This window comes from Bos mutus, chromosome 29 (genome assembly GCF_027580195.1).
Source record: "Bos mutus isolate GX-2022 chromosome 29, NWIPB_WYAK_1.1, whole genome shotgun sequence".
NCBI lineage: Eukaryota > Metazoa > Chordata > Mammalia > Artiodactyla > Bovidae > Bos > Bos mutus.
This window is the reverse complement of record NC_091645.1, coordinates 1,850,872-1,871,538: the sequence shown is the minus strand read 5'-3', so window position 1 is coordinate 1,871,538 and position 20,667 is coordinate 1,850,872. Positions and strand designations below refer to the sequence as shown.

Sequence of the window (20,667 nt, the reverse complement as noted above, 5' to 3'; positions counted from 1 at the left end):
TTCTCTAAAAACCTATTGTTTCCTTTATCATATTCAGATGTTTCACTCTTTCAAGATTTCTTGTTTATTTGTCATTGGCCCCCAACACTCTCCTCTGTCTCTTTCCTTCTTCCTTACCCAAATATCTTTCTTGGCTAAGCCAACATCAAGGGGAGATAAGGGAAAGGGCTTCTCAATGCCTAAAACTTAGCAGTGTGCTACACCTGGATAGACACCTATACACACACTCACGGTTACAGGCCATACCTCCTGCCAGCCTAACACAACTTACAGATGCTCTAATGAATTCACATTAAATAAGCAGAAATAGTGTTCCGGCATGCCTTTTCCCCTGAGAGTAGTGTCTGCTTATTTCTATATTCCCAATCTCCCTGATTCTTGTTTACCTGCATTTCTTTTCCTCCTACTATCATATGAATTCACAAAAGCCATGTAGAGAGCAAGATTTTGTCCCCAAGCCGGAACCCCCGCCCCCACCCCCCCCCGGCATCAAGGACCTGCCAGATACTTTCTTGTGCCTCCAAAGGCTTACAGTGTCACAGAGCTAGACTGTCTTCAGCTTCCAGAAACAGAAGCCCACTTGTCACCAAGAAAGCTGTAATTAAAAGGAAACGTTATAGAGTTCAGCTGTTCTGTGTTTAAACAGCCCATTGCACAGCATGTTCCTTTCCTGCGCTAAAAGGGAGAGAAGACGAAAGGAACAAAGCTAACCCACAATCCTTTGTGGCTTTGTCGTGTATCTTCACACTTCTCAGGAGACTAGGATTTCAACTCGGCCCATCTTGATTTACATACTCTCTGATGTGCATGCAATCTGGTTCACAGTCCCCATCTCTATCCCGCTGACAAATATTTGTAATGTAAAGACCACCGTTACTACATACTCCAAACGATTCCTCTTTACTTCCAGTCTGATGGGAGATACTACCACCCACTTTTCTAGCTTTTCCCCTGACTTAGACTAGGAAAACTGTTTTTCTGGTAGGCAGTAAGCACTTAACCTATCTCTGTTTATTTGCCTCACCTAATGCGTAGAGAAGAGAAAAGTTGTTCTTTGAAAATAATCCCCTGATGGCATAAGGTGGCATGTGGGTCCAGCTCAGCTGAAACACATTTCTGTGTTGCAGGAGCATGAAGACAGCCTGGGCCCTTAGTCTGTCATTGCTTCCTGGGGAATCTGGCTTCTTGACTGCTTCTGTCTTGCAAGCTTAGACCTGTAACCCCTGATGGGGCCATCCCCTATTACGGTTCCATCAAGTGTGTGTGTGCTCAGTCATGTCCCGGCTCTTCGCAACCCCATGGACTGTAGCCCACCAGGCTCCTCTGCCCATGGGATTTCTCAGGCAAAAATACTGGAGTGGGTTGCCATTTCCTCCTCCAGGGAATCTTCCCGACCCAGGGATTGATCCTGTGTCTCCTGCATTGGCAGGTGGATCCTTTACTACTGAGCCACCAGGGAAGCCCCAGGGTTCCATCAAGTAGGCAAGTTAAACTCTTTGATGGCACCCTGACTAGCATTAACCTCTCTGGGTCTTCTCTAACTCAATGGCCACATTTCTTAATCACTGAACTCTCCCCTACCCCTCCCAAGAGGGCTGTCCCATTTCTAATACAGCTCTCCCTCCATCAGGGCGACACTTGGTCAGAGTCATCAACAACATCATTTCTTCTCACTGGATCCCCAACAAGCCTCTCTTTTCTCCATAGCAGCCATGTGGGCCATAGGAAAACACCTGAAGAAACTTTAGGAAAATAATAAAAATCTTAAAACTGCTTCAGATATTATTGTAAGAAAATGAATTTTAAACCAGATTCTAGAAGGGATTTTCCTTCCTACCACTGTTTCTAACCTCCAGCCTGCTTCTCCTGCCTCGCATGTAAATATCCGTTTTAGCCCTGTACTGTGCTTTCTTCCTTCCAAGGCAGACAGTTATTCATGATCAAATCACAGAAATAGTGTGTAGTATTTTCCCTCAAGTTTGGTGTGCACGCTGAACTTGAATGAACAGCTTGCAAACAACTCCTATGGGAGTTCACTGAGATTCTGCGGCTCAGTGTTTGGGAAGCTTCTCCCATAGCTCCTCCCTCTTGATTGATTTTGAAATTTTGATTGGTAGTTTTACCATTGCGAGTAGGGTGGATTGGAATCAGAGCTAGGGGAGGGGTCTGGAAGCTTTTCTAAAGGGAAAGCTGTGAGATAGTCACCTCTGGGTCTCGTAACCCAGAGAGATGGGTGATTCTTTAAAGGAAAACTTAACTGGTTTATGGCCCAACACCCTGCTGCCCACACATTCCAGCAGTAGCTGCTGGCTCCAAGTATTTTCATTCCCATCCCATTTTTTGAAGCTTTTTCGGGACCCTCCGACTTTTGATGTTAACTTTAGAATCCAGTAGAGATGCAACACACCCCTCGTGGCTCTCTGTTTACTCCTTTGCACCTGTCTTGACCGAAAATGGTCAAAGAGAAACGTCCCGACATGAATTCTGTTATGTGGGCTGTTCACAACCTCGCTTACGACCATCTCTGCCGCACGCCCCTGCAGCAACGCTCAGGCTGTGACTTCTCTTAACCCCCACGTTGTTGATCAGCCCAGCTGGCGGTGTCTCCCCCTCCCCACCCTGTGCTGAGCCCAGCGCTGCCACCCCAGCACACTCTGGCTTTGCATGTTCTTACTGGCTCTGAGGAAGCACGTCTTCTTTAAATGGGCACTGCTAGTGAAAGCAGACTCATTCCGTCTAATAGGCTCATGCCAGATGAATTGGACTTGGGATCCAATGAAATGCAATCACCTTTCAGGCTAGAAGGGAGCCTGAGAAATGAGGCCTGGGGGAGAGAGACAGAGTCGTTCATGAAATGGGAGGCTTAAGTGGTAGGTTATGAAATTGCGGGAGGGTTGATGGTGAACTGCTGGTCTAGATTCTGTGTCCCTTGTCAGAAATTCATTGTAAAACTCAGGGACGATTTGGGAAACCTGGTTTTACATGAAATCTTGGTTTCACTAGGAGCAAAAGCCCTAGAAGTGAGCGTCAGAGGCTGCTAGCCTTATTGATGGATGGAGAGATACTCACAGGGTTTCTCCAGCTCACCGTGATCTGCTTTCTCCTTGCCCATCTCCCCTGCTCCTTTCAAGGTTTCTGGTCTAGAGTATTTGAAACAACAGAGGTGAATGGGGGAGATACAACACACACATGCACGCACACGCAGAAGGAGAGAGAACTGTAAAAAATCACCCCCACATTGAGCAGCACTCCCTGCGCTGCTTAGTATTTGATAATAACCAAAATGGGAAAAAAATTTGAGAAAGAATAGACACATGTGTGTGTATAACTGAATCGCTTTGCTGTACACCTGAAACTAACATAGCATTGTTAATCAATTACACTCCAATATAAAATGAAGTTTTTTAAACTACCATAAAAGTAATCAAAAATGTTTTTTGATACCAAAAAAAAAGAATAATGCACACAATCTATATGCCATATGTAAAATATGTAATAAGTTTTATGCCACTAAGCATAATGATGATGTATTTCTGCATAGGGAGGGTCCCGAGGAAAATGTGGGCCTTAGGCAGTGAGGGAAAGAGTATATAATCGTCCCACTGAAACTGGGAATCATTGCTTGCGTATCCTCTAAATTTCATTTTTATTTGTCTTTGGAGCAAACCAAAGTTTTATCATTTGCAGAGCTTCCATTTTACGTTGACCTACAAATTTTCACCTTCTAAAATAACTGGCCCACTCTTAACCCCCACCCCCCAAAACCAAGGTCCTCAGGTTTAAAAAAGTAAAAATCTTGGTAAGGAGGCATTCTAAAGATGATTTTTTAATGTGATTTAAAATATGACTTAATACCCACCAGAAATAGCTTGAGAAGTTGCTTTCTCATCTTTCCTTCTATGCAGTCTGAGGTGATTTTTCATCTTTCTTTTGAAAGTTTCCATGGCAAAGTTTCTTTTCAGAATGTACCACTTGATAGCAAATGACTTTTCTTTGCTCATTAGGATGGTTATTCAAGACACTTGAATCAGCCATACATTTCATTTCATGTGGTTATCAACATGAAACATTCCCTTTGAAAAAGGCATGGTGACCTAAGGCTTGCTTCTCTTTCAGCCTAGATCTCCTCCCCTTTCTCTTTATCCCATTCTTCAAAAGACATTTTTTTTTTTTCTGGAGTTAACATTTAGTATTTCTCAGTAAATCAATTAAATATATTAATTGGAAGATGAGTCTCTTTTTAAATGAAATTTTTGAAAAATATATCATCTCCAAGCAATTCTCTGGTACCCCATATCTTCATAGCTTTAATTAAATGTCAAGGGCAATTATGTTCTCTCTAGCAATTAAATAATCTTAAGTGTATATGGCAGCTGCAAGCAATAAGTATTTGAAATATATATGACCAGTTTTTTTTGTAAGTACACCACATTATTTATTTCATGTCATTATATATCAAATTCTAGTAATTCACATAAAATTCTTCTTCCCCTTAACTCATCTGCCCATTTCTAATTGTAATATCATAGAAATTGTATATAACATTGTTCATTGATCAGCAAAATGAAATGCAGAAAACAGAAGCCAAGATTACCTTTCTAAAATATGAAATTCAGTAAACACATTGCCCTATGTGCTATAGTTAAATAAAATTACTGCCCAGGAACAAAATTGACATAGTGAAATTTCAAGCTAGAGTAAATAGAGCTTGTGAATGTAGACTGATACTTACTTAAAATTGTTCCAGCATTTCTAGCAGTATCTTCTCTCCCCCTTAAAAAAGATCTTTCATTTCGAAAAAGATCATAAACCACACTTTGATTCTCAGAGATGAAAACATCTACAGTAATTTCAACAAAGTCTATATTGTCTTAAGCACATTAGTCATAGATTATGGATTATACCTGGTCCAGTGGTAGAAAGTAAATTTTCCTAAACTTTCATATGAAATGTTTTATCAGTTGTTCCATAGGTGATGTTTCCCTCTCATTCTTTCCAGATTTCATTTTGTAAATCTCCTGCAAACTTTCTACTTTGGGCAGAGAAAGATAATTCACACTGTCAAGATGGCAAAAAAAAAAAATTTTTTTCTATAAATACCCCAACTTACAGATAGAGAATTTTTAATATGAAATCCAATTTTGTTGCTTTTCCTTATTTTCTAGTATTTATAACTTCATTTCTGACATCAAATTGAGGGAATCTGAACTCTAAAAACCACATGTTTACCATCAATCCTGGTACAGATTTCAAAGTGCCTACTCATTTTTGTTAATAATGATTGGACTGTTTGTGTACTTAGAATGTAATCTACTTTGGAAAAGTAAAAGGTCTACAAATTCCTAGCTCATAAGCCACAAGGGGTTGAATGGGACTTTACCTTTCTAAATATTTTATGGGGTCAATTTATGTGCTGAGGGGATTTTTGGCAATACATTTTTTTTTGTGGCATTTGTTATGCACTGTAGAGGCTGTGTTTTGAAATATGAGTTAAGTTAGAAAATAAAGGGTTCATTTAAGAAGTACAAATTGAGCCACAGGGGTGCCTGTCCAGAAAAAGCGTTTCTGTATACGTGCTCCCTTTAATACTGTGGGCTGCAGTACGTGTAATAACTTCTCAGATATGCTAATTTCATGTTGTTTCTGTGAACTCGTCAGGGGGCAACTTTGACAGCTCTTTTGACGCAGAGAAGGGTGTTGGGACCATTGTCATTGCAAAACCTTTGGATGCAGAGCAGAGGTCCATCTATAACATGAGTGTGGAGGTCACCGACGGGACAAATGTTGCTGTCACTCAGGTAAGACGTCAACTTATTAAACAGTGAGAATGCTGAGAAATCTGCTGAAGTTAGAGATGCAAGCAACTAAAATATATGTTGAAGTAGTAAATTATGTCCATGGATTTTTAGTGTCTAAAAAAAAAGAAACAATTTGCAAGAACAACCTAGACAAAGGATTCTATCAACAGTACAGTTAAATCCTCCTACATACAAATGAGTTCCGTTCCGAGAGCATATTCACAAGTCCAATTTGTTTGTAAGTTCAACAAAGCTAACCTAGGTACCCAGCTAACACGGTCGGCTATGGTGTGTGTTAGTCACTCAGTCGTGCCTAACTCTTGGCAACCCCATGAACTGTAGCGCACCAGGCTCCTCTGTCTGTGGAATTCTCCAGGCAAAAAGACTGGAGTTGGTTGCCAATTCCTTCTCCAGGGGAACTTCCTGACCCAGGAATTGAACCTGGATCTCTCTCATTGCAGGCAGAATCTTTACCATCTGAGCCATCAAGAAATCCCTATATAGTACTATGCTGTTTGTAATACTTTTCACACAAGTAATATGTAAAAAACAAACATAAAAAATAAGATATTTTTGACCTTACAGTACAATACCTTGAAAGGCACAGTAGTACAATACAACAGTTGGCATACAGGGGGCATTTGCATCTTCAAAAGTTTGCAACTTGAAAATTCTTATGTAGGGGGCTTACTGTGTTATATAACTGAGCTGCCTCTTTCAAAAAATTATGACTATTTATACATAAATGGCGGAGAAGGCAATGGCACCCCACTCCAGTACTCTTGCTTGGAAAATCCCATGGACGGAGGAGCCTGCTAGGCTGCAATCCATGGGGTCGCTAAGAGTCGGACACGACTGAGCGACTTCACTTTCACTTTTCACTTTTCACTTTTTACTTTCATGCATTGGAGAAGGAAATGGCAGCCCACTCCAGTGTTCTTGCCTGGAGAATCCCAGGGATGATGGAGCCTGGTGGGCTGCCATCTATGGGGTCCCACAGAGTTGGAAACAATTGAAGTGACTTAGCATAGCATAGCATACATAAATGGGCTTCCCTGGCGGCTCTGTCTGTAAAGAATCTGCCTGCTTACCCAGGTTTGATCCCTGAGTCGGAAAGATCCCCTGGAGAAAGGAATGGCAATCCACTCCAGTATTCCTGCCTGAAGAATCCCATGGACAGAGGAGCCTGGCAGGCTAGTCAGTGGGTCTGCACAGAGTTGGACATGACTGAGCAAGTGACGCACAGGTGCATGAAAGAGTTATGTGTGTTTGTTTCCTGATCATTTACTGCAAGATTTATCGGTTTGACCACAAAAGGAGCTTTCCTTGAATTTGCAAAGAAAAGGACATCTAGCATGGAGTTAACACACCGTGATATTCTTCACCTCTTCATGTTTTAGTCACAGAAGGTTAAAGTTGGAAAATCCCTGAATCCAAATTCATTTTACAAACTAAGAAAAGTAATATGTCCAAGGTCACACAGCTTTAATAAAAATGAGGACTGAGGGCAGGGGGCCCTGACCTCGCTCCCTGTTCCAGCCCCTCTGCCAGCGGGTCTTTGTCCTCCCTGCCTGGTGGAAGCTCTGGCTGGGGAGGCAGGGCTGTTAAACCCAGCGAAGCCTGGCCTGTTCCCAGCAGTCCTGTGTGTTACTGACATGCGCCAGGGTTGCTGACCGTCACTTACACTCTGCCACCTGAGTGCTTATGGAAGGCCACTGAGAGCAGGGAAAAGGACAAGAATCCCTGGGTGAGACTCACACTGTGTTAGATACCAGTATGAAGCAGATTTACCCTAAAGCTGTGTTTGGTTTTTCTTGTGTTTTATATTTTAGTACCAGAGACCCTCGGCCGGCCCTGGCAGAGAATGGGCGCACACACGTAGCCCGTAACCCCTCCTGTCCTCTTTGCATCTCTCTCGTGTCCCCATGACCCCAGAAACAATCACTAACTGGTTGAGGTTTGTTTTTTGTTTTTCCCTCATGAGCCCAGGTGCAGCCTCAACACGATGCTTCAGGTGGCACAGATGAAATGTTTGCCAACCCTGAAGTCGGCTTATTGGTTTCTTAAGCTGATTTAAAATATGATGTAAGCTTTGGTAACAATGTGGTTTTTAAAAGGGGTGAGTTTTTAAAAAGTGTTTCATGTGCTTGTCTAGCCAACTATCTCTGAATTTGAAGCTGTTTCAAAAACATGATGAGATTCTTTCCTTTGGGTCTATTTGTAATTGTCAAGTGGTGAAGTTTGAACGAAGCAGTAGGGTGGGTTTTGTTGTTGTTCAGTCTCTCAGTTGTGTCCAACTCTTTGCAATCCCATGGACCACAGCACTCCAGGCTCCCCTGTCCTTCACTCTCTTCCCGAGTTTGCTCAAATTCACATCTAATGATTCAGTGACGCTGTCTAACCATCTCATTTTCTGCCGGTCGGTTTTAGTACAACGCTTTTCCTTTTCTTCATTCCAATAAACTGAAACCCAAAAGGGGGATGTGACAGGCACTGATAAGGCAGCCAGTGCATATCAACTCCAGATCCTTCCACCAGTGCTCTTTCTTAAGGCAAACCCAAGACCCTGTTTGTCCAAGAGAATCCCCTTTATACCTATTGCACTAATGCAATCGTCAACAGCACCCAGTTCACACTCAAAGTGGTCCCAGTTGGAATAATAAACTATGCAGTCACCCTACCTAAACCCAGACTGCTTCAGAGGATCTTCAAAAGATAGTGAGAACCGAAAGGGGCCCAGGATTGAGATCCTGCAGGAATCACACACTCTAAGGACTAATTAACAACCCACGTGTAGTATTGCTAAGTCTTTAGTGCTAATTCACTTTAAATGAGAATTTAGAGTTTTTAAATTAGACATGGCTAACCATGTCTTGGCATATCCAACTTCAACTCCTTAGCACCACTTAAAAACATAAGATGTATTTGAATAAAATACAAATAAAGCGTGGAACCCTATTCATTACATACTTGTCTTTAGAGTTTTGTAACGGTTGAATTAAATGGTGATTCATTGTGCCCAGAATGTTATAGATACATGTTAAATATTTCACAACGAATTAATGAATAGTAGATGTTACATTTTCAATAGGGTCTGAGTGGCAGGTATGCTGGATATCCAGAGAACACAACTGATTCATGTTAACCTAAAAAACTTAGCTAGAAACTTTTATTTCAGAATTTCAGTAGGACCAAATGGTAAATCATTCAGTAGCATCTACTCCATGAATATTTCTTGAGTTCATGCCATGTGTAGGGAGCTTACTACATGCCTGAAGTCAGAGTGCTTCAGAGTTTTAAATCGAGACGATTGATGTGCACCTATTTTTTAAAAAATTAATTGAGAGAATGTGTTACAAGCCTTTGAATGGGCACATTGTTCACATCCTGCTTTCGTTGATCTTACTTCAGACCAGTATACAGTTGACTTGTCTCTAGGGCAGTTCCCTGGTGGTTCAAACGGTAAAGGATCCGCCTGCAATGCGGGAGACCCGGGTTTGATCCCTGAGTCAGGAAAATCTCCTGGAGAAGGGAATGGCAACCCACTCGAGTATCCTGGTCTGGAGAATTCCATGGACAGAGGAGCCTGGCGGGCTACAGTCCATGGGGTTGCAAAGAGTTGGACATGACTGAGTGACTTGTACTTTCAATTTTCACTAGGGCAGTTCAGAAATTAGAGCATTAGGGCAAACTTAGTGGTTCCCCTTGGCAAGGCCAAGCTCAGTAGGTTACTAAAGAGTATCAAGAGATTTTTCTTATCAAAAGTTTCCAAGTTACTCTGTGTCTCCAGGGCCGTGAGCTTCTTCTTTAAAAAAAAAAAAAATTATTTATTTATTTGGCCTCACCAGGTCTTAGTCGTGGCATACAAACTCTTGTTCTTTTGTTTTTTTTTTTTTGAGGCATACGAACTCTTACCTGTGGCATGTGAGATCTTGTTCCCCAACTGGGGATTGAACCTGGGGCCCCTGCATTGGGAGCTTAGAGTCTTAACCACTGGCCCTCCAGGGAAGCCGTGGGCTTCTTAAGAAGTGAGAACAGTGTTCAAGGTACAGATTTGCGTGCCATCATTCTTACCATCAGAAAACCAGTCCTCTGTCTCTCCGTCTGTATTTGGGATGAAGACCTCTCCAGCCTCTGCCGTTCAGGCCTCTGCCCACCTGAGCCATGGCTCCTGGTGGTGCCTACAGGGGCAATTTCTGGCTTAGTCACAGCCCTCGATATCAAGGACGTTTTTACAAGAAGGATATCCGGGGAAAAGAAAAGCGTTCTAGATTTTTTTTAGCAACCGCTTATGCACACTCCAACCCATGACCCAAGGCAACTTAATGACTTACCATCAAACGGAGATTCTTCACCCCGTAACTAAAATGTCCTGTAGTCTGAAAACACCTGTTCAGTTTTCTTTAGGGAACTTTTCTCGACTTTGTTCCTTTGGAACCATAAAACATGGTATGACAAGGGCTTCAAATCAGCCATAAACAACCTGTTGAGTTTCACTTCACAAATGTCAAATAAATCAGAGCCTCAGGGACCTCTGTGTCTACATGAAAGCCCTCCCTTCATCTGCGGTTTTGTCCTGTTCTCCCAGGATTCTTGTGCCTCAGAGCTACAATATCTGGTGACGAATAAACATCTTTTTCTCTCTGAGATTCTCCAGCACAAGTACAGAATGTAAAAAGGTGCTGTGGACTTCAAGTTATAAAGACTCAGATGTACTAAACAAAAGAACAAGCATCCTCTTTACAAAAACCTCCTGCCAAGATGGACAAGGGCCTCTGTATAAAAGAGGTGTTGATTTTATGTGTTAAGAAGTGCTGATATTATTGTGCTGTATATAATATAGCTTGTGTGCTCAGAAGCTCAGTCATGTCCAACTCTTCGTGACTCCATGGACTGTAGCTCGCCAGGCTCCTCTGTCCATGGGATTCTCCAGGCAAGAATACTAGGGTGGGGTGCCATTCCCTTCCCTTGTGGGATGGCTACCTTTGATGGTTCTTTAACAGTCTTCTCTTTGCCTATAACCAGCTACCATTTTTTAGTGCTGTCTGTATTCCAAAATTGTCCCAAGTTTTAAGAGCTGACTTCCAATTTCTACACATAAAAGATCATGGAATGGTAGCAAATAATTCATGACTGGCACCAGAAATAACCTTCATTGCTATAGACCAGAGCATGAATAATGATGAATGGAGAAATTTAAAACCTCCACCCTAGTTCCAGCTGTGTTCCCATCTGTCCCCACCCGCTCCCAGCTTCCACATCCAGCTGCCTCCAGCAAGTCCATGCAAACCAGAACCTAGTTGTCAGGATGTCCCTGGGGGTCCAGTGGTTAAGACTTTGCCTTCCAATGCAACGGGTGCAGGTTATATCTCCAGTCAGGGGCTAAGCTCCTACATGCCTTGCAGCCAAAAAACAAAAGAGAAACAAAAAGGAATCAATATAATAACAAATTCGATAAAGATTTTTAAAATGGTCTACATTAAAAAAGAATCTAGTGCAAACAAACTAAACTCCCCAAGACAGCTTGTTGGAAACTATCCAACAGGTCCTGAAATTCATGAAAGTGTTGATAAATTTTGGTATGCTTGTACATATTTTCAGAGAGTAGCTCCTCAGTATTAATCAGGTTTTAAAATGGGTAGTTGCCCTAAAAATGGTTAAGGTAAATTAACTCTTCAACACTTTCATTACTGGGAAACTCCAGTTAAAAATTTCAGTATGCAACCACCCAGACTTCCTAGGAAACGCCACATCGTGTGTGCAACCCCATGGACTATAGCACTCTGGGCTCCTCTGTTCATGGATTTTTTAGGCAAGAAATACTGGAGTGGTTTGCCATTTCCTCCTCCAGGGGATCCTCCTGACCCAGGAATCAAAACTGCATCTCCTGTGTCTCCTGCATTGACAGGCAGACTCTTCACCACTGAGCCACCAGTGAAGCACACATACCTGAGGGAGTTATTGGCTTTGTAACACCTTCGTAATACCTTCCTGCTCCGGTGATGGGGCTGGCTCTTGCCATACCATTTCAAAGCACTGTCATTCTGAGTTAAGAAAGAGAATGAGTTTGCTTACCAAAGCCCCGAATAGTGACAGCCTATGGTGAACAGTGTCGGATTCATGATCTTCAAAGAAGATGCACCTTTGGGACCAAGGGTCAGGCTTGATCACTCAAGAGCTTTTGTGTAGTAGAGTTTTATTAAAGTATAAAATGGCACAGAGAAAGCTTCTAACATAGACACCAGAAGGGGGATGAAGAGTGCCCCATCGCTAGTCTACGCTAGGGAGTTATATACTTTTTAATTAGTTATTACAGTAAATCAAAAGAGTGTCTCAAGGTTGTAAATATAGTACTAGATCCACTCTTATAATTTACATTTTAAGATAAGAGGATTAGCCAGAAGGTTTTAAGGAAAGAGAAACTGTCCTTGAGCAGGATACATTGTTTTTATATAATCCTTAGTACAGAGTTTAAACTGAGTTATTTGTTGTGTAATCATCAGTTCTGGGCTTAAAGAAAAAGAATTATGAACATTTTATGTGACTAAGACTAAGGAACGTAGAGGAAAAAAAAGACATTTGTCCTTTCCTCCTCCTTGAGAATTCCAGATCCCTGTCTCCTCCTGGAGAGCCCCAGACCCCTCTTGCCTCCTCAGGGACCCCAGACTTCTTATCAACCTGCCTAGGAATTGACTTTCTCAGTAGCAAATAGGAATTTAGCTTCCCTGAAGAATTTTTTTTTTTTAATAGAAACATTCTGTAAAAAAAAAAAAGGTGGGGGTGGGGCGGGCGGCAGGTGCGGTATTCTTCAGTGTTATGGAAGTGTTCCCCACTTTGATGCCATGCCATGCCAGGCCAGAGGTGAGCAGAGGTGTCTGGCCTGGCAGAGAATGATGAAAGGATTAGGAGAAGGGGGGCCTTCTGGCTGGTGGGAACATGAGGCATCACAGGAACACTGGCTGTTGTAAGAGGGGAAGGAGGAACATCAGGTGGAATGGAAGGCTTATAAAGAGCAGAAATAATGAGCTGCTGAGAAGGATGAGGTTGTCCATGCATACATGAGCACTACAGATCCATGTGAAGAGAGATTCTATTCTTAGCACCCAGACTGTGGTCTCTACACACCATTTTCCATGGGAAAGAAACCAGGATTCCTTGTAGAACTAGCTGATTCCAGGTCTGGGACAGAAGCCTCGGCATCTTATCCTGCCAGAAAAGGCTAGTGGAATATTGTTTGACAGTAACAAGAGACAATTCAAACTGCATTCTACTAAAGATGGAAATGTTTGAGCGTCAAAAAGAATTATGACTACAATGGACAGAAACAAACGAAATAGATAAAACCTGTGTTTATACTATAATCAAAAACAAACAAACTCATTTAACTCTCACAGTGCCTCCATAAGGCAGGTACTATTTGCCGTGAACAGAATGTACCGCCATCCCACACCCGAGGTGCCTGTGCCCTCCCAGCCTTTAGAATTCGCAAATATGTCATTCCATGGCAAAGGGGGCCCTGCAGATGTGATTAAGGTTACAGATCTTAGCTTGTGAGACTCACCTAGATGACTCCAATGGATTCAGTCTAATCACATGAGCCCTTAGGCAGACGATCCTGTCCAGCTGAAGCTGGAAGCAATACAGCTAAATGAGAAACCAGAGATGTCCGAATGGGACAGGATTTGAAATATCATCACTAGTCTGAATAACTAGTCACTCATTCATGTCCAACTCTTTGTGATCCCATGGACTGTAGCCTACCAGGCTCCTCCATCCATGGAATTTTCCAGGCAAGAGGACTGGGGTGGGTTGCCATTTCCTTCTCCAGGGGATCTTCCCAACCCAGGGATCGAACCCAGGTCTCCCGCATTGTAGGCAGACGCTTTAACCTCTGAGCCACCAGGGAAGCCCCTGTCTGAATATGGAAGATGCAGCAGGCCAGGAAGGGAGGCAGCCTTTTGGATCCTGCTGAAAGCCAGCAGGGACGCAGGGACCGCAGGCCTTGAACCTCAAGAAACTGAGCGCAGCCAACAACCCAAGTGAACCTTCGAACTGGTTCATCCTCAGACCTTCCAGAAGGGGACACAGCTCTGAGGACCCCTTGATTTGGGGTTTGTGAGACTCAAAGCCATACCATACCTCAACATCTGACCTGCAGAACTAGGAATAATACATGAGTATTGTTTTAAACTGATAAAACTGTGATGATTTATGTTGGAAATAGGAAAATAACCCCCTATTATCATCCCCATTTTACAGATAAGGAAACTGAAGCAAAACAGCTTTAAGTAACTTCAGTATATGAGGGTTCAGATATAGGTAGTTGGATTCCAGAACCTCTTCTGTGTTCTCAACCACTATACTGTGATGCCTCTCAAAAGGAAGATGATGTCTTTGCTAATTATTCCAAGGCAGGAAGAGACACTCAATTGGCTCTGCTGTTATTAGGGGGGACACTTTTAAAGATGACTGCCTGGTAAACATGGCGCTACCTTTGGCCATTAGACTGTCTCATAGCCAGTCGTATATGCTAGGAAGACGGCAAAACACGTCAACCACCTCGTAGCCCCGCTTTCCACCCACTGAGCTTACGGGCCACAGAGACACACATTAGCAAGGAAGAGAAAGGAGCGGTTCTTAACAGTTTTTTCCATGCATCTACCAAACACGTATGAACTGCTGTATCTTCATAGGGAAGTGAAGTGGTAGTCACACAGTAGTGTCCAACTCTCTGCAACCCCATGGACTGTAGCCCGCCAGACTCCTCTGTCCATAGGATTCTCCAGGCAAGAACACTGGAGTGGGTTGCCATTATCTTCATAGTAGGTTTAAACAAATCTACAGCCTGCCTTTGTATCTTCAATTTTCTTGAAGATATCTCTAGTCTTTCCCATTCCATTGTTTTCCTCTATTTCTTTGCACTGATCACTGAGGAAGGCTTTCTTATCTCTCCTTGCTATTCTTTGGAACTCTGCATTCAAATGGATATATCTTTCCTTTTCTCCTTTGCCTTTTGCTTCTCTTCTTTTCTCAGCTATTTTTAAGATCTCCTCAGACAACCGTTTTGCCTTTTTGGATTTCTTTTTCTTGGGGATGGTTTTGATCACTACCTCCTGTATGATGTTACAAACCTCCGTCCATGGTTCTTCAGGCACGGGATCTCATCCCTTGAGTCTATTTGTTACTTCCACTGTACAGTCATAAGGGATTGATTTAGGTCATACCTGAATGGTCTAGTGGTTTTCCCTACTTTCTTCAATTTAAGTCTGAATTTTGCAATAAGGAGCTCATGATCTGAGCCACAGGCAGCTCCTGGTCTTGTTTTTTCTGGCTGTATAGAGCTTCTCCATCTCGGCTGCAAAGAATATAATCGATCTAATTTCAGTATTAACGATCTGGTGATGACTATGTGTAGAGTCTTCTCTTGTGTTGTTGAAAGAGTGTGTTCGCTATGACAGTGCATTCTCTTGTCAAGTCTGTTAGCCTTTGCCCTGCTTTATTCTGTACTCCAGGGCCAAACTTGCCTGTTACTGTGGGTATCTCTTGACTTCCTATTTTTGCATTCCAGTCCCCTATTATGAAACAGACATCTCTATTTGGTATTAGTTCTAGAAGGTCTCGTAGGTCTTCATAGAACCATTTAACTTCACCTTCTTCAGCATTCCCTGGTGGCTCAGATGGTAAAGTGTCTGCCTGTAATGCAGGAGATCTGGGTTTAATCCCTGGGTTGGGAAGATCCCCTGGAGAAGGAAATAGCAACCTACTCCAGTATCCTTGCCTAGAAAATTCCATGGATGGAGGAGCCTGGTGGGCTTCAGTCCATGGGGTCGCAAAGAGTCGGACACAACTGAGCGACTTCACTTTCACTTTCTTTCTTTGGCATTACTGGTTGGAGCACAGACTTGGGTTACTGTGATATTGAATGGTTTGCCTTGGAAACGAACAGAGATCATTCTGTTGTTTTTGAGAGTGCACCCAAGTACTGCATTTTGAACTCTTGTTGACTCTGACAGCTACTCCATTTCTTCTAAGGGATTCTTGCCCACAGTAGTAGATATAATGGTCATCTGAATTAAATTCACCCATTCCAGTCCATTTTAGTTCACTGATTCCTAAAATGTTGATGTTCACTCTTGCCATCTCCTGTTTGACCACTTTCAATTTATCTTCATTCATGGACCTAACATTCCAGGTTCCTATGCAATATTGTTCTTTACAGCATCAGACTTTACTTCCATCACAAGTCACTTCCACAACTGGGCATTGTTTTCTCTTTGGCTCAGCCTTTTTATTCTTTCTGGAGCTGTTTCTCCACTCCTCTCCAGTAATATATCAGGCACCTACTGACCTGGGGAGCTCATCTTTCAGTGTCATCTTTTTGCCTTTTCATACTGTTCTTGGCGTTCTCAAAGCAAGAATACTGAAGTGGTTTGCCATTGCCTTCTCCAGTGAACCACATTTTGTCAGAACTCTCTACCACGCCCATGCATCTTCGGTGGCCCTACACGGCATGGCTCGTAGTTTCATTGAGTTAGAAAAGGCTGTGATCCAAGTATTGTTTGGTTAGTTTTCTGTAACTGTGGTTTTCATTCTGTCTGCCCTCTGGTAGACAAGGATAAGAGGCTTGTGAAAGCTTTCTGATGTGAGGGACTGGCTGTAGGGGAATCTGAGTCTTGCTCTGATGGGCAGGGCCATGCTCAGTAAATTTTTAATCCAATTTTCTGTTGATAGGTGGGGCTATGTTCCCTACCTGTAGTTTGGCCTGAGGGGTAATGGCAGGAATAGTGACCTCCTTCAAAAGGACTTACACCAGGACTGTTGTATTCAGTGCCCCTGACCCCACCCCAGGCCACTGTCAACCCATGCTTTTGCTAGAGATTCCTGGACACTCACAGGCAAGTCTGGCTTAGTCTCTTGTGGCGCACAATAAAGGACAGAAATGATATGGACCTAACAGAAGCAGAAGATATTAAGAAGAGGTGGCAACAATACACAGAAGATCAACAATACACACAAAAAATCTTAATGACCCAGATAACCATGATACTGTGATCACTCACCTAGAGCCAAACATCCTGGAATGTGAAGTCAAGGGGGCCTTGCTGCTGTTGCTGCTGCTAAGTCGCTTCAGTTGTGTCCAATTCTGTGCGACCCCATAGACGGCAGCCCACCAGGCTCCCCCGTCCCTGGGATTCTCCAGAAAAGAACACTGGAGAGGGTTGCCATTTCCTTCTCCAATGCATGAAAGTGAAAAGTCAAAGTGAAGTCACTCAGTCGTGTCCGACTCTTAGTGACCCCATGGACTGCAGCCCACCAGGCTCTTCCGTCCATGGGATTTTCCAGGCAAGAGTACTGGAGTGGGGTGCCACTGCCTTCTCCACAAGGGAGCCTTAGGTAGCATCATTAGAAACAAAGCTAGTGGAGGTGATGAAATTGCAGCTACTGCTGCTGCTGCTAAGTCACTTCAGTCATGTCCAACTCTATGCTACCCGATAGGCAGCAGCCCACCAGGCTCCTCCGTCCCTGGGATTCTCCAGGCAAGAATACTGGAGTGGGTTGCCATTTCCTTCTCCAGTGCATGAAAGTGAAAAGTCAAAGTGAAGTTGCTCAGTCGTGTCTGACTCTTCATGACCCCATGGACTGTATCCCACCAGGCTCCTCCATCCATGGGATTTTCCAGGCAAGAGTACTGGAGTGGGTTGCCATTGCCTTCTCCAAAATTTCAGCTGAACTATGTCAAATCCTAAAAGATGATGTTGTTAAAGTGTTGCACTCACTATGCCAGCAAATTTGGAAACCTCAGCAGTGACCACAGGACTGGAAAAGGTCAGTTTTCATTCCAGTTGCAAAGAAAAGCAATGCCAAAGAATGCTCAAACTACCACACAACTGCACTCATCTCACACACTAGCAAAGTAATGCTCAAAATTCTCCAAGCCAGGCTTCAACAGTACATGAACCAAGAACTCCCAGATGTTCAAGCTGGATTTAAAAACGCAGAGGAACCAGAGATCAAATTGCCAACATCTGTTGGATCATAGAAAAAGCAAGAGAAATGCAGAAGAACATCTATTTCTGCTTCATTGACTATGCTAAAGCTTTTGTGTGGATCATAACAAACTGGAAAATTCTGTGGATCACAACAAACTGGAAAAGAGATGGGAATACCAGACCACCTGACCTGCCTCCTGAGAAGTCTGTACGCAGGTCAAGAAGCAACAGTTAGAACTGGACGTGGAAAAAAGACTGGTTCCAAATCAGAAAAGGAGTACATCAAGGCTGAATACTGTCACCCTGCTTATTTAACTTATATCCAGAGTACATCATGAGATATGCTGAACTGCATGAAGCACAAGCTAGAATCAAGATTGCCAGGAGAAATACCAATAACCTCAGATATGCAGATGACACCACCCTTATAGCAGAAAGCAAAGATGAACTAAAGAGCCTCTTGACGAAAGTGAAAGAGGAAACTGAAAAAACTGCATTAAAACTCAACATTCAGAAAACTAAAATCATGGCATCCAGTCCCATCACTTTATGGCAAATAGATGGGGAAACAGTGGAAACAGTGAGAGACTTTATTTTCTTGGGCTCCAGAATCACTGCAGATGGTGACTGCAGTCATGAGATTAAAAAATATTTGTTCCTTGAAGAAAAGCTATAACCAACCTAGACAGAATATTAAGAAACAGACATTACTTTGCCGACAAAGGTCTGTCTAGTCAAAACAATGTTTTTTCCAGTAGTTACATATGGATGTGAGAGTTGGACCATAAAGGAGGCTGAGCAGCAAAGAAATGATGCTTTTGAACTGTGGTGTTGGAGAAGACTCTTGAGAGTCCCTTGGACTGCAAGGAGATCCAACCAGTCAATCCTAAAGGAAATCAGTCCTGAATAGTCATTGGAAGAACTGATGCTGAAGCTGAAACTCCAATACTTTGGCCACCTGATGCGAAGAACTGACTCACTGGAAAAGACTCTGATGCTGGGAAAGATTGATGGCAGAAGGAGAAGGGAACGGCAGAGGATGAGATGCTTGGATGGCATCACCAACTCAATGGACATGAGTTTGAGTAAACTCCAGGAGATAGTGAAGAACAGGGAAGCCTGACATGCTGCAGTACATGGAGTCACAAAGACTTGGTCACGATTGAGTGACTGAACAGAAACAAACAACAAAATTTACTTTACAATGTTGTTTGGTTTCCACCATACATTAACATGAATCAGCCACAGGTACACATATGCTCCCTCCCTCTTGAGCCTCCCTCCTACCTCCCACCCTATCCTGCCCCTCTAGGTCGTTGCAGACCACCAGGTTGAGCTCTCTATGTTATACAGCGACTTCCCATTAGCCATCCATTTTACATGTGGTGATCCATATATTTCAATGCTTCTCTCTCGGTTCTTCCTGCCCTCTCCTGCTGCAGCTTGTGATCTTATAACCACTGTGTTGGTGATGGACAGAGAAGCCAGCCGGGCTACAGTCCATAGGGTCGCAAAGAGTCAGACACGACTGAGGGGCTGAACTGAACTGAACTGAGAGCCTGCCTCTCCTAAAAGACCGATGGACAAAAATTTATAGTAATATATAACATTTGTTATTTGCATAATTAATTAGCATCATTCTAAGTTTCATTTGCCTGACATCCTGGGAGTAGTTAAATCAAGTTTTATCATGACATTGATTTTTCCAGTGAGAAACTGAGGCACAGACAGGTTAGGCGGCTGCCCTAGGTGGACACAGGTAAAGAGATATCGTACAAGTCAAAATCAGGTACCATCTCAGGAACTTTGCCCTATATATCTATATATGCAAAGTATACTGGGTAATTCATTAGGGGAAGAATTTTCTCTAGTGGAAGCATTGACCCTAAATCAGGTGACCCTTGTTTAAAGTCAACCCTAAACCAGTTTCTTACCACAGAAGGGAGCCTCATCCCTGTGAGACTCTGTTTCTCCAGCATAATCAGAATAAGATCTTACATACTTCATGGGTTATTGTTAAGAATAAAATAAGATACTATGAGGTATCTTGAGATCTGTGACCTGCCAGACACATGTAGGTTTTATTATTATCATTTTTTCTCAACTTAAAATTGAATAATATACCTACTAGCTATAAAATCCTATGTGTGGGGGCTTTTTATTGTTATTTATGAAAGGCAGCAGGGATATGCATGCCCAAATAATAATCTCAAAATTACACTGATTTGATTCAGGGACTCGTGATATGTGCTTTTGTGGTTTTAATATACTCTCCTTATTCGAGTCCTGCTTTGATTTATAAAGATATGAAAGTCAGCTTGTGTTTGTTTGCTCCACAGCCAAACCTGAGATTAAAAGTCTCTTTCAGATCATCCCCACATTTCTTAAGCCCCACAAAGTAGTTAATTGAGATTGACCACTAAGTCTTCCTGCCAGCAGGTCTGTGCTCTCTGGGGCTTGGAGGTCCATGATGTGAATTCGTAGGTTAGCCTTGCCCATGACAACCACAGGGATTCCATTCCTCTTTTATCTCTAGGTGATGTTGGGAGTTCCTGATTGGCCTCCTTCCTTGTAAAGAATGGCTCAGAAGGTAAAGAATCTGCCTGCAATGCAGGAGATCGGGGTTCCATCCTTGGGTTGGGAAGATCCCCTGGCCAAGAGAATGGCTACCCACTCCAGTATTCTTGCCTGGGAAATCCTATGGACAGAGGAGCCTGACGGGCTACAGTCCATGGGGTTGCAGAGTCAGATGTGACTGAACGGTTAACACTCTCACTTTTCATCTTAAAGATTCGAACTTTGTCTTAGCCTTTTCCTCCAACTTGTACCTGCTTAACAGGGGGTGGAGGGTAGAAACAGATCACTTTTGTTAATGCTGC

At 42.9% G+C, this 20,667-nt stretch overlaps 1 protein-coding gene across 1 annotated transcript in view; it reads left to right on the top strand.

Moving 5' to 3' along the window:
- The window catches only part of FAT3 (FAT atypical cadherin 3), an 801,625-nt gene that overhangs the window by 635,036 nt on the left and 145,922 nt on the right, over positions 1-20,667 (top strand). The window contains exon 7 of the mRNA XM_070365061.1: positions 5,659-5,798. Coding sequence (XP_070221162.1) covers positions 5,659-5,798 — 140 coding nt within the window. The remainder of the gene's footprint in view (positions 1-5,658; positions 5,799-20,667) is intronic.